We start from the raw sequence: 14,045 nt of genomic DNA on the forward strand, positions 1-14,045 counted from the left end.
AGCGGTGAAGTAATGTCATTTGGAATCCCTGAAAGAATGTCAGCAAGAATACCAGAAACAATTCTTCCGGGACTTCCAGGGCTGAAGGAATTTCGTAGGGAAATCTCGACAAGAATCCCGGTTGGAAGTTAAGCAGGAATCTTTGATAGAATCATAGAAGAAATCACGGAAGAAATGATTGATGAAATTAAAAAAAAAAACTCAGGAACAATTTGTGAAGAAATACCATCAGGAATTCTAGCACGAATATTTAAAATAATCATCCCAGGGTTGCCTGAATAAATCTCAGCAGAAATCTATAATTTTGGCATATTTATTTTCAGGAAATATGACAGAATGAATCGCAGCAGGAATCTCCAAAGAGAACCTGTACGAAATCCTGGAAGAAATCTTTGAAGGAATTTCAGCAGGAATCCCTGAAGGGGAGCCGACTAAAAATATCTTAAAAAATCCTTTCAGAATTTTCGAAAACAGTCCCTGAAGGAATCCCTACGGGAACTCCGAAAAGAACAACTGGAAAAATCCTGTGAAGAGTCTCGAGAGGAATACTTGACGAAGAAATACCGGAAAGAATTCCTGAAGCTATCTCGAAAAAATCTCAACTCGTCTTATCTCATTTCATCATTTCTATACCCTACCCTAACCCTTTACTCCAATCCGCTACTTTTTATTACCCTATCGTCTACCCTACCGTCTACCCTATCCTCTACTCTACACTTCACACTAACCCTCTGCCATAACCTTCTATCCTACCGCCTACCCTAACCCGCTACCGAGAAGCGCGCAAATATTTTCGTTTGTCAGTCGGTTTTCTCGGTAGTGTGATGGAGACGCGAGTGTTGAATGCGGAATCAGAATTGCTTGAGACTTTTCGAGTGTCGACGATTTTCAGGTAAGAGTGATGGGGACGAGAGTGTTGAATGCGTGCTATTTTCGTGGGTAGGTTGGTTTTCACGGTTAAGTACACGATCAATGCGCGTTTAATATTGAACAACCAGTGACGTATGTGCATTACCTTTACTAATATGTAGGGTGGTCATCGCGACCAAATAAATCATAATCGTGGTGATGAACGCGAATTGTATTTTTATATAACTAGTTAATCATATCACCTACCAAAGGGGGCTCCAAGATACACACCTTACCCTGCCCTACTAACAAACACTCCTTCCCGAGACAACTGTGGAGATGCTGTGGATTCCACGGTTTCTAGTAACAACGGTTGTCGAACTAACATTCCTTCCCTTTTCCGATGATCGTAAGGGTGTGGCCGGCACCGTTATTGACTTTCAAATATTGAACTCTCGAATTGTGTACATTGAGAGTGTGTAGCTAGTTCCAAGCACCATCCATTGGTTCTCTGTGCAACTTCGATTGTTCTGGTCAATAAAGGAGTGAAAACTACAATGTGTACGGTTATCTTTGCTTTGCCATCGCCTAACCTAGCCCGCTACCATACCCTCTACCCTACTCTCTACACTATCTTTCATCCTCACCCTTTACCCTACACTGAAAAACAAGAAAAAAATCAAATTTGAGTATTTTTAAACTCACTTTTGAGTTCGTTTTTGCATCCTATTTCATTCGCTCTCTTTGTTGTTGTCAAAGAGTGAATAGCAAAATAATGAGAGTTCGATGCGGGAAGCCAAGATTAAGTAAGTGACATAGAATCGAAAGTTGAGTAATTTTAACTGATGGTTGAGTAAAAAGAACTTCGACTTTAGGTACTTTGGCTGAATACGCCTAAATGCAAACTACCTACCTCAACATCGACTTCATCAACTCAAAATTGGCTTCCCGCACGCAACCTCGAAGTTGGGTGGATTGAACTCACTTATAGGTACTTTCGTTTCTCCGTGTACCGTCTACTCTCACCCAACACCCTAACTTTACCCTAACTCTCTACCCTACCCTCTTTTGGCACAAATTTCCCAAATGGAGGAGAACGTGCCTCTAGAGCCGACTATAGATAGTAGAGTAAACATAGATCCGCGGACACCGCTGACTAAAATGTTTCAAGCGAGTAAGTAGTAATTTTCAAGAGACGTCATGAGCTCCATTGATGTTGTTCAAATCGTGACGTCATGCTCGTTTGGATACAGATTTTGACAGTTCGTTTGGATACAACGGATTCATCAAGACGGATCTATGTTTACTCTACTATCTATAGAGCCGGGTCAGTAGGTCGGCTCTATAGATAGTAGAGTAAACATAGATCCCTAACCCTTTATCCCAATCCGCTACTCTGCCTTAGCCTTGGAGCTCATGCCAAAACCCCACTTGATCTGTACCGTACACACCAATTTTTTATTGCTGGAAATCAGCAATATTTTGCTGATTTTTTTGTGTGCTGTAAGTCCAGCAACTCTTCCAGCAAAGTAAAACTTGCTGATCAATCAGCAATAGCGAATTTCAGAAAAGTGACAGCTCGTTTGCTGAATTATCAGTAATATAAAACAATCGTTTGCTGGCTACCCAGCAATGGAAGGTGGAATCAAATGTTGGGTTTTCAGTGATTTTAAGATCCATACACACCAAATTTTCCTTCGATGATCCAGCAATGGAAATTGCAGAAAGCATTTCAGCAATACAAAATTTTGCTGAAGTGCAGCACACCTTCAAAACTTTCCTGGTTTTCAATTTTGAAGTAATACTGCATAACAGCAAGCAATCTATTTGTTGATGCTTTCCAGCATTCTAAATGTCAAATCATTTTCAACCAGCAATCAATATTTGTTTATTCGCTGTAAACCAGTAAAACGCATTGTTGAAAGCACAACAGCAATAGAATTTTTGCTGAAAATCAGCTATCTGGTCGAACTGTCAACAACGGACTTGGAAAAAAAATCATTGCTTAATTTCCTCTTTACGTGAAAGTGCTTTTTTAATCATTTTGGTTGTTTTACTCTTCAAATAGAACTGATACCGAGGAAATCATACAAGAACACCTTACGAAAGACTTGTTTAGTAAGTACATTTACAAATTGAAGGATCAAAATGTTAATTAGTTGTAATTTTTCACTTACAGCGCTATACGGCCGGATGTTACGGAAAACAGAGTGCAACTCAAGTCGGATCCGCTTTTTTTTGCTAGGTTTCTAGCTGCACTCTGAATAGAGTTGAAACCTCTACACTAGACCCGAAGATAGAAAAGAGAACGTAATCTTTCAGAAGCAGTTTGCCAGCCGTACGCGGAAAATGATATCCATTAAGACACTTGTTGCCTACTGACTCAGAAAGTTACGGTAGAAGGTTGGAAAGTTTTCAATTGGTCAGTCAGTCAGGATTTGCCTATATAGTGTTATGGTTACACGGTTTGTGTTTGTCTTCTTGTTTGATTTTGTGGTATGGTTCAATATGTTTTTCTTCTCGTTAAGTCAGTTGTCGTATGTTTTCTTCATCGAATTAATCGAACCCTGTATGTCAAACTATAGTCGATCCATGTAACATGTAACTGAACTTCTGATATTTTTCTGTTGGTGTCATAATACCATCTAAGAGATAAACAAAAATACGCCAAGTTGGTCAGTTGATTTAAATAAAATTTTAAAATAGTAAAGATTGCATATCAACTATTATGTATTCATCCTCCTACAAATACTATGTCCTATCGGGCCTACATAAATCATGTCATTTTTTTAAGCGTAGCCTAGAAATGCCAACCTAGTCATACACAAGTAACGTTGTTCAGTTAATAAAAAGAAATCAGTTTTTTTTCCAAAATGTCACGTCGAACGCATTGACGTCAACAATGCGTTTAAGTGTTCGCACGTTAGCTTCGAATCTATCAGCACAATTAAGTGCTGCAAATCTCCTTCCCACTATTAATTCTTCGGTCGATTTTAATTGCTTTATTTAAAGAAAATATGACCAACTGCCATTGTAAAAATTTGAAAAGGCGACTATGACATATATAATTTACTAATCAAAATCAACCGAGAAACGTGGAAAATAGAGCCCAAACAACATTTTAAAATCAGCTGGCTGTAAAAGGTTCCAAAACCTGTCACAAATCCTATAATACTTTTATTAGGATTTGTAACGATCATCAAAACCTTCTCAAATCCAACCGAATTGGAACTATTGCTTGGGAATAGACTCTACTGAGCCCCGGCGGTTCCTCCGTGTTTATCGAGCATGTCTGATGCATATGATCAGCCATACTCCATCTGCAGCAGCCGGTTCGTGTTGAACCGTTGGAGGCGCATTAAAGTGTTAAAAAGGTGATATGTTTCACTAAAGAACACTACATTACAATAATCAAAATGAAACTTCTTCACTTTAATACCGTCAACCCCTGCGAATTTGGCCAGGGAGAGTGCAACTCAAGTCGGATCCGCTTTGAAAACAATTCAAGTTGTAGTCAAGATCTGGGAAACCGAATAGCTATCGGAGGAGTGAAAGGAAGGGACAATCTGTCCCATCCACAAGAAAGGCGACAAGTTAATGTGTGAGAACTTTCGAGCGATCACCATTTTGAATGCCGCCTATAAAGTGCTATCCCAGATCATCTTTCGTCGTCTTTCACCTAAAGTAAATGAGTTCGTGGGAAGTTACCAAGCCGGTTTCATCGACGGCTGGTCGACAACGGACCAGATCTTCACCGTACGGCAAATCCGCCAGAAATGCCGTGAATACCAGGTCCCAATGCACCGCCTGTTCATCGACTTCAAGGTGGCATAAGACAGTATCAACCGTACAGAGCTATGGAAAATCATGGACAAAAACAGCTTTCTTGAGTAGCTTACCAGACAGATAAGAGCAGCGTAGACGAAATAGGGGTAGGCGGGGCAATATGGACACCCTAAGGTTTTTGCCAACTTTACCTGATAAGATGTAAAAAAAGTTTAGTTTTTTGATACATGTATCCTTTTAAAGTCTATTTAGCATCTATTGCATAAGAATGCTCACGAAGAATAATGATTTATCCACTTCAAAAAATGTTTTGAAAAATGTTAGTATTTCATGACCGTCTTCAAGCATACGGGGCAGAATGGACACCCCCATGGGGCAATATGGACACCATGAGACTTTTACGAATTTCGTACATTATCTACACCTATAAAGTCATTTCATTACAAAACAACTATTATGGATGAATAATACGCCGAAGTAATTCATTTTTGTTCAGTTAATTTGAATTCAGGCTGTTTTGGATAAAGCTTCGTTTTTGTCAGCATGTACAGCTGTGCCTAGAACAACTATTTTCCACTTCTGTCGTTTTTTGACCAATTTGTTTCACCCTATGTCTACTATAGTGAACATTTAACCGAAAAGATACTGAAATCGAAGAATTTGGTTGGTTTGTGATTTAGGTTATATTTTTCCCTTGCCGCTTCTTTTAAAAAGGTAAGTGTCCATTTTGCCCCGGCAGCAGAAGATATTTCCAAACTTGATTTTTGATATAATAAAGAAGAAAATATAAACATGTTAAGCATGTAGATACAGCAAAACTACTCGCATGTGTTCTAGAAATATCAGGTTTGAATCGACCTGCAATAAATTAATCACTAAGTCTTATTTTAGATGGTGTGAAAATTATAATTTCCATGCACAAAAAACGGAGGACGCAACTTTTTCGTGTAAAATCAAGTATAATTTTAATTTCGAATGTTTATTTCCTGAAACTACGTTTTAGACAAATGGACTATATTCTCCATTCATTAAAAGTTCAAAAAAGTTCGCATAATTCAACATATTGAGGGTGTCCATTCTGCCCCGGGTGTCCATAATGCCCCGCCTACCCCTAGTTGAAAAAAAAGTTGATTTTATGATGAAATAGTCATTTTTTTTTGATAAAAATAACTTATTTTGAATGAAATTGCCTACTTTTAGGCGTTTAAGGGGCGAATTTTATAATTATTTAAAGTCTTAAATTCACTAGTTATAAGATTTTTAAGACTGAAACTCTTCAAAATAATCTGCCTTAAATTCATGCTAGATTTGGTCTAAAATATGTTTCAACACTTTTGGTACTCTCCGATTTGTGTAAGTCATAAGCTGTCTAAGTAAAATCGTACTCCAAGAGTAAGAGTTCCAAAAATACTTCAAGATTTTGAAAAAAAATCTTTAAATTCTTTCAATTCAAATTTCTGTTGGGAAATTCTTCAAAATGTTTTAAAAAACTTCAGACAAAAAAAATCCAGCAGGAACTCTTTGATTCTTCAATTTAGAGTTTTGGAGTTCCTCTAGAATTCAGTCGAAGGTTTTTTTTTCAGGATTTTCGGTAGTTTATTTTAAGGAATTTGACAAATAAAAAAATAAGCTTTAGAGTAAAAATTTAAAATTTCATATATAGCTGGATAAGTTGCAGTCTTTCTCAAATGAATCACAACATATCACCTACTTCTAGCAATTAGACAGTAATATGAAGCTCTTTTGACAAAAATCAAATCGAGGGATGTGTCTTTCATTATTTTCTCTTGCTTCACATTTTTTTTCGTGAAGTGTAATTTTGTGGGGGCCCCTAAAATGTGCCCCTCTCCTTCAAGTCCGGTCCTGCATACAGGTATGGATCAGCGGAGCTCGATGGTACAAAGCCAATTTACTTCAGAATTTCGTAGGGGAAAGTGGGGGGCTTGGAGATTATCAAGGACTCGGACAGTGTGTACAGTCTGAGCTTGCAAAGACATTCAAAATTGTAACAGCAACTAAACAATATGTGCTTGATACTCCAGCAGAAATATTCACAAAACTAATGCATTTTAATCGATTTTTAGGGATTTAAAAGATGGTTCGTAAAACGGAAGCGATGCAAAAAGGTCATTTACCATGGGGTAAGATGCCACTTGGTGAAAATATTAAAAATTACGTCCATAAATTTTCGGGCATTTCCGACCCTTTCCCCCTCTGTCACGCTTTTTCGCATACTCAATATATGGAGTGCCAGACCCCTTCTTCTCTAAACAATGGTCGTCATATTTGGATAACCTCTAACATGGATAGCACAGGCAACAACAACTATGGGCCTCCATGTGTGTCTCAATCTCAATCTCCTTGGAAACACTTGGCTAATAATATTTAAAATCACCAGCAAACCTAAATTGCAAGCAAGCAAAAACCGGAAGTTTCCAATTTTTATGGGCAATCAAAAGAGTTTCCGTTGGTTTCCCTGCCTGGCTTCTAGAAGGATATTTCAGGCAAACATATCTTGACACCATTAGTAATGATCAAATCACATTCCGCAATGATTATATCAGCTGGGCCATATTACCCCATCTCGGCATTTTAAGCTTTGTTCCCCTATAGCTTCTTGTTCCAACATCAAACCGACGAGGAGGAGCTAGCGTGCGTCTACGGCCAACTAAAGGACATTTTGATGTTAACTATCTCGGAAACACGACGTATTTTCTGGGCTTGGAGATTACCAAGGACTCGGAAGGTGTGTACAGTCTGAGCATACAAACGTACATCAAGCGGTTGGTTGCAACGTTCGGCATGAAGGAAGTCAATGAAGCGCGGACGCTGGATGCTATTCCAAAAAAAAAAAAATACTAATAGTGAAGCAATGAAGAATATATGTATTAGGGTATTGGTTCCCTTATTAAGCATGTGGCTCCCATTTTCATCCTACGAAAAACAAAGGATTGAAGCACTGTTTGTTTTGTTTCTTATTTTTGTATTTTTTGTTAAAAGTGAGCACCCATGAAAACAAAAAGAACGGAATCAATCGGTGCCGTAATCGCTTGTTTTCGAATAGGATGAATATGGGAGCGTGAGATTACTGATGGCACACATACCCTATGTACCGAAGTCCCGTGAGTGCGCGTTTGTGGCGGTCTGCGCTCTGCCGCACATTGCCACTTGCGTCGGCATTCTAGGGCGAAAGTTCAACGAACCTTTCGAAAGATAGGAGGACTGATCAAGTACTGCCCAAGCGAGGCAATGCGTGCAGATATTTTCCCTAAACCTTTGAGGAACTTGAAGCACCATGACTTCGCTAGTTGTTACGTTTGGTCTAAACACGTTGTAACACACTTGCCGCTAAGGAGGAGTCCAGAGGTCACAGTGATATTTGCACTCTATGCTTCTTGATGGAGCAGGCAGTTCTACCTCATTATAGAATACTCTTGCATTGAACCTTTTGTTAAATCCATGTAAACAGACTAAAACCGAATTTTACGATTAAACAGAGCAACCGCGTGCTTTTCATTTGCAAAGTAATTTCGTGTCCGTCCCGGGTTATTTCCTCCCAACCGACGCAGGTTCACTCTCGACCCTGCCCGAGTAGGAACGAATAACTGCAGGATACCAAACTCAGGTATCATACCAAGACAAGGTATTGGTCGGTTATTTTGGTATTGAAAATAACTTGCTTTGGTATTTTGTAGGTATTGATAAAATACCTCAATGAGTTATTGGTTTGGTGTTAAGGACTGATTGAGGTACATATTATTCAATTATGGAAAAATCACCATTTATTTGGAAAAATCGTCGATTATTATTTAGGTATTGCTATACCCGATGTCATTATTCAATTCACGTGTTATGCACAGAATACACACCAGTTATTATTTTAGTTATTTTACTTCTTATGCAGGGCTTCAGGTTCAGGTTGTAGGTATTCCGTTTTCCATACCTGAGTTTGTTATTCTTCAGATATTTTCTCCTGCTCGGGCATGTCCGCTTTGCTACGTTTCATCGTTGGGGTTCATATATGACCTCGAAAGGGCTAAGTAACTGCAAGTGCGAAATTTTGATACTTTTGTTTGAAGTTTTGAGCAATCTCCATCATTTTGGTTGAATTACATATATAATTCATTTCTTCACTCCTGCATCACTAGGAAAATTAATAGGGTTATGAACTTTGCCCAACTGAGTTCGTTTTTGTACACGAGTAGGGCGAACCATTATTGTGTCAAAGGAAAACAATAGCATTGACCATTGAAAATCAATTTTGCAAAATAGTTCACATTTTTATCTTGGTAACTTTTTCTCCCTATTACAGACATAATTGCCGCGTTACAAACTCGTATACAATATAAAAACCAGCAAAAAACGAGACAACCTCCCATGCACCGAGAAGGAACTGGAGCGAGCTTTAATTCAAGCTCGAACAAATTTCCTCGTGTTTTCTCCGTTTTTGCTCGTATCTTTTTTTTTGTTGCGAACGCAACAATAGCAAAGTGGAACGATGCATCGGATATTTTTTTGTCTTTGCCGCCGTCTCTTACTACAATCGCCCGCACCGGAAGTTTTGGTTTTGTTTTACTTCGGTCTGTTTTGTCTGAGGTTGGCTTTCGTTCGATTCGCAACGTTTTCAGTCGAACAGGGTCGCAGTAAAAGTGAATCTGGGTAACCTTCAACGGATTGAAATTTTGTTGGAAAATCATCAAAGAATTTTGTTAATCCAATCCGAGAAAATGTTTGAAATGACATTTTGTTCCTCAATTTAACAATCCCAGTACTCACCTGCGCATTCTTCGTATCCTGCTTGCAGCCGGCTTCCAGCAATATTCGGGTCAGCTTCCGTCTGCCCATGGCACACGCTATGTGCAGAGCCGTATCGCCGTTCAGGTTGATCCGCTCGAAGTCGCACTTGGCCGAGAGGAGAATTCGGATGGCACCGGCATGGCCGTAGCGGCATGCCGTATGGAGAGGAGTGTCGCCGTACTGTAGAATTCAAATCAAATAGGTAGATTAGAGGTTATTACATTCTGTGTCCCGTGCCACGCACTACTCACATTATTTTGCACATCGGGATCCGCCCCAGCGAGCAGAATTTCCCGACAACTTTGGTTGTGCCCATTCTGGGCCGCCAGGTGCAGGGCCGAGAAACCTCCAAAGTTACGCGTTCCGAGCAACGCGCTATGAAGCGCTCCCTTCGTGTCCTGGATGACGCTCTTGATCTTGCTGGAGGAGTCTTTGATAAGATCGATGGAAAGTTTGGGGCCACCACCGTTGCTGGGTTGGACCCCGGTAGCACCCGGTTTATGAACTTTTGGCAAGGAACATAGGATTTTTACGCTTCGGCTGTAGCCCTTCCAGGCGGCCTCGTGCAGTGGTGTATTACCGTGCTGGAAATGGTAAAAAAGCAATTACTATGAGTGTTACTTTATGACTGTGTTATTTCTCAATTTAAGCTATTAGGTGATGCATAAAATTAAGCCTGGCCTGTTGTATACTTTGCTACTAGGTATATCATGGACCAAACTTGTCGCTGTAATATAATTTTTGTTGCTTTTCTTTATTAGGTATGTGTACTTGGGAAAAGGTCATTATTAGCGTTTGCACTGCAATATCTAATTTGGCGAAGAGCATAGAGCAAGATTTACAATCAGCAGTCGTTAGCGGTTATAATTGGCACGGTAAATTCTGGCAAAGCGATACAGATCTCTTGTGAGGTTCTTTAGCCTCTTGCCATGCATCTTCGATCCCTACCTCTGCGTGGCAACGGCCGGGATACGAGCAACCTAAGGGAAGATCGGGTAACCAACCCCGTGAGAACTTTGATCGTATGCAAAGCTTGGAATAGCTTTCATCGTCATGGGCGATACGCAGGATTGCATGATCGGTTGATGCACGATCAACGAAAGAATGTACAAGTTGAGGGTCAAGGGTCGGTTCTTCAACTTCAGCATAATCAACGTGCACTCCGGAAACACTGGTGATGACAAGAACTGATTCTACGCGCAGCTCGAACGTGAGTACGATGGTTGCCCGTCATGATCATCGTAGGAGATTTAAACGCTCAGGAAAGTTCAGCGCCCGCCAGCTAATGAACGAGAACGGACCAGCTACGGCTGATTGATTTCTCCGCATCTAAGAACATGGCCAAACGTAGCACTTTGTTTCTGAACAGTAACATTGTGTTTGCAAAATTGTGATGTAGGACGGTAGGGCTACATGGTGTTCAATTTTTCAACGAATCATTTGAATCATTTGGTGGTGCTAGTGAAAAACAAAACGGCATGCGTGTAACCGATGAGTTCAGGCAGACAGAAGTCGGTTGTCTTTGGTACGGAAATAGAAATGAGTGCTTACTACTTCGGGACATGAGTGACGGTCGAATGAAGAAAGGTCACGAAGAGCGATTGAGGAGTTAGTATGCAGAGATTAAAAGAGAAGGACCGAACAGGTGGAGGTGGCACGTCAATCTACGGGCTGGAGACCGCTCGCCAGTCCGGATCTGTGACAGATTGTAGACTAAGACTAGGCCACCGTCGTGGATCATAAGATTTCATCGCCGATAACGCGTGTTCGGAACCGACTAAATCCTCGTGTTCGGCAATGAACACAAGAACAACTTGGCAAAAGCACTGGACTGTAGGCACGGGGTATAGCACAGCAGAAGAGAACACGGGAGTTTCGGTTTGGGAAGGAAAAGCACTGGAATAGCTTAACTACACTAAACACTTTATTCTCTCTACTTGCTATTTACACTTTACAATTGGATTAGTTTCACTTCGCGTTGTTAAAGCCACGCGAACAACGCGAAGTGAATTTCTGCTGAATTCCAGTGGTCGTTGGCTGCTGCTGTCTCTCAAAGGAAGGCGGTGGTCTTAATCGCGACCGGAAAACTTGCTCAGGATTGTGGATGAAACTGCTTATCTGCCTACCCTTCGGTAGATAACCGTCGATGTTTTTCACTAGTTTCCGCACTGGTTGGAAGTCCTTGCCTGCTAAACTGCTTACTAGGGTGGTACATACTGGGATGGCTCCAGAAGGCTTCCTTGTATCCGCACGCTTTGCTGGATTCCTGTTGCGTTCGAAATGAAGCAACGTGTGATGCCTTTTCGAACACTTCACACATGACTTGCTGTTAGAACACGCTACGCTATGATGGCCCCTTCTCAAACAATTGAAGCACATGCTTAGCTTCTTCACCATGGTTTGGCGCTGATCCATGGACAGCTTCTGGAACACGGAGCACTTGAAATTTTGGTGCTGCCCAGAACAGAAGTCGCACACATACGCCGACGACACGAACACTGCATAAGATGTCTTGGGAGGTACTAACTTGGATACTGGCGGCTTCTGGTTGGAGACCTTAGGATTCGGGGATACGATGGGGGCACTGTTCTCACATCTCTCCAGAATGCCGCATCGTTGCTTCAGGAACTCGATCGTCTGCTCGTATACTGGAAGCTCCGTTTGATCGATTGAAGCTTCCCACATCTCACGGGTCTGGTCATCCAATGCGCGAGTGAGTAGTCACCACGAGCAGCTCCGACATTCCTGCAAGCGGTTGACCAAGCTTGATGAGGTTCTCCACGTGGCGGGTGCATTCATCGACGAGCCTCCGGAGTTCCTTCGACGATTTCTTAGTCATCTTCTTCATGTTTAGGAGGCCCAGAATGTGAGATTCCAGTATTAGCCGCTTATTGCCATACCTCTGCTCCAGGACGTCCCATGCGCGCTGGTAGTCGTTATCCTGCAACGTTTCCAGGTCGATCACACCAGCGGCATCTCCCTTCAAGGAATTCTCGAGATGGAATAATTTCACAGCGTTCGAATCTGATGAACGCTGCATCAGATCCTGAAACATGGCTTTGAAGCGGGGCCATGCTTCATAATGACCATCGAAGGTTGGCAATGGAGCACCGAAGGACTGCGGCTGAACGATGATCGGTTGCTGGTTAGTGACACAAGGTGGCTGCTGAGTTGGCGGCACAGTCAACATCTCGGTACAACTCTCGAGCAGCACGGATACCTCCTCGTACAGGTACATGAACCGCAGGTAGTGCTCATCTTGCTCATCGCGCTTGTCGGCTGAGGACTGGGCAACAATCTCCTGGTGCAACCTGAGTACTCGGCCTTCTCATTTTCAATACTTCGTTGGTACACCTTGACTTGGGCTGGGCTGAGTTCACTCCTGTCGTCTTCGGCCTGCTTGAGGATAGTTAGGATTCTGGTCACATTTCGTTGTGCTAATCCACGGTTGTGAACTAGCGCCCCAAGCTTGGCTTCACACTCGTCAGAATCAGGCACCTTCTTCACCGGTGTCCGTTTGGGTGGCATCCTGATGTAATCCTTTACGGGTCAGTAACACGAGGATGTGGACAGGAATTCCGACGTCTTTGTGGCGATGGATGGGAGGTAGCACACGGAGTCCGAAGCGGTGGCAGCAACACTCAACACTACGGCGACTAACGGGAAATTTCGCTTCACAGGATACAATCACCGAAACCGACGCGTGTGTCGCCACGGAGGGAAAAATCACTTAACGATTCCGAAACGACGGACACAAAACACTACGCGACGGTGAAATCAACCACGTATTGTCAGGAGACCGACGCGCTTGTCACAACGGGTGGAAAGTATCACACAATGCCCGAAGTAACGAAAGGTAGCACTACGCGACGGCGGACTCACTCGGAGTATCACAAAAATCGACGCGCTGGTCGGACCGGATGGAATAAGTTAACACACGAATCCCGGAACGACGGAAAAAATCTCTACGATACGACGGTTTACACTCGCGGACCGACACGAGTACGGACGTTGTCGAAGCCACGTCCATGCTTACGACAACACACTTCACTCGCGATGTTCGAGCCACGCGAACGCTCTTCAGTGCACTGCACGCTGTTGAAGCCACGTGCACGCTTCTGCAACTATGCACTGCCGCGCTGTCGAAGCCACGCGGAACGCTTTTTAAACTATACACTACCGCGTTGTCCAAGCCACGCGGAACGCTTTTACACACTAGGGGCTGTTCATAAACCACGTAGACCAAAATTTGAAAAATCTCAGACCCCCCCCTCCCCCCTCGTAGACTTTTGTCCATACAAAAATTTTGAAATTTGTATGGAGCGTAGACTTTGGCCAGACCCCCCCTCCCCCCAAAAAGTCCACGTGGTTTATGAACGGCCCCCTACCGGATCCTGATCCGGCTCGAAGGACCAAATTGTGTTCGGCAATGAACACAAGAACAACTTGGCAAAAGCACTGGACTGTAGGCACGGGGTATAGCACAGCAGAAGAGAACACGGGAGTTTCGGGTTGGGAAGGAAAAGCACTGGAATAGCTTAACTACACTAAACACTTTATTCTCTCTACTTGCTATTTACACTTTACAATTGGATTAGTTTCACTTCGCGTTG

General features: G+C 42.2%; 1 protein-coding gene across 1 annotated transcript in view; it reads right to left on the reverse strand.

The window, feature by feature from the left end:
- LOC134291860 (uncharacterized) overlaps positions 1–14,045 on the reverse strand; it is a gene marked incomplete in the record, with an annotated part of 268,136 nt that overhangs the window by 7,299 nt on the left and 246,792 nt on the right. The window contains 2 exon segments of the mRNA XM_062860195.1: positions 9,428–9,612; positions 9,684–10,016. Of these exon segments, the coding sequence (XP_062716179.1) occupies positions 9,428–9,612; positions 9,684–10,016 (518 nt within the window).

The sequence above is a fragment of the Aedes albopictus genome, chromosome 3 (genome assembly GCF_035046485.1).
Source record: "Aedes albopictus strain Foshan chromosome 3, AalbF5, whole genome shotgun sequence".
In the NCBI taxonomy this organism is placed as follows: Eukaryota; Metazoa; Arthropoda; class Insecta; order Diptera; family Culicidae; genus Aedes; species Aedes albopictus.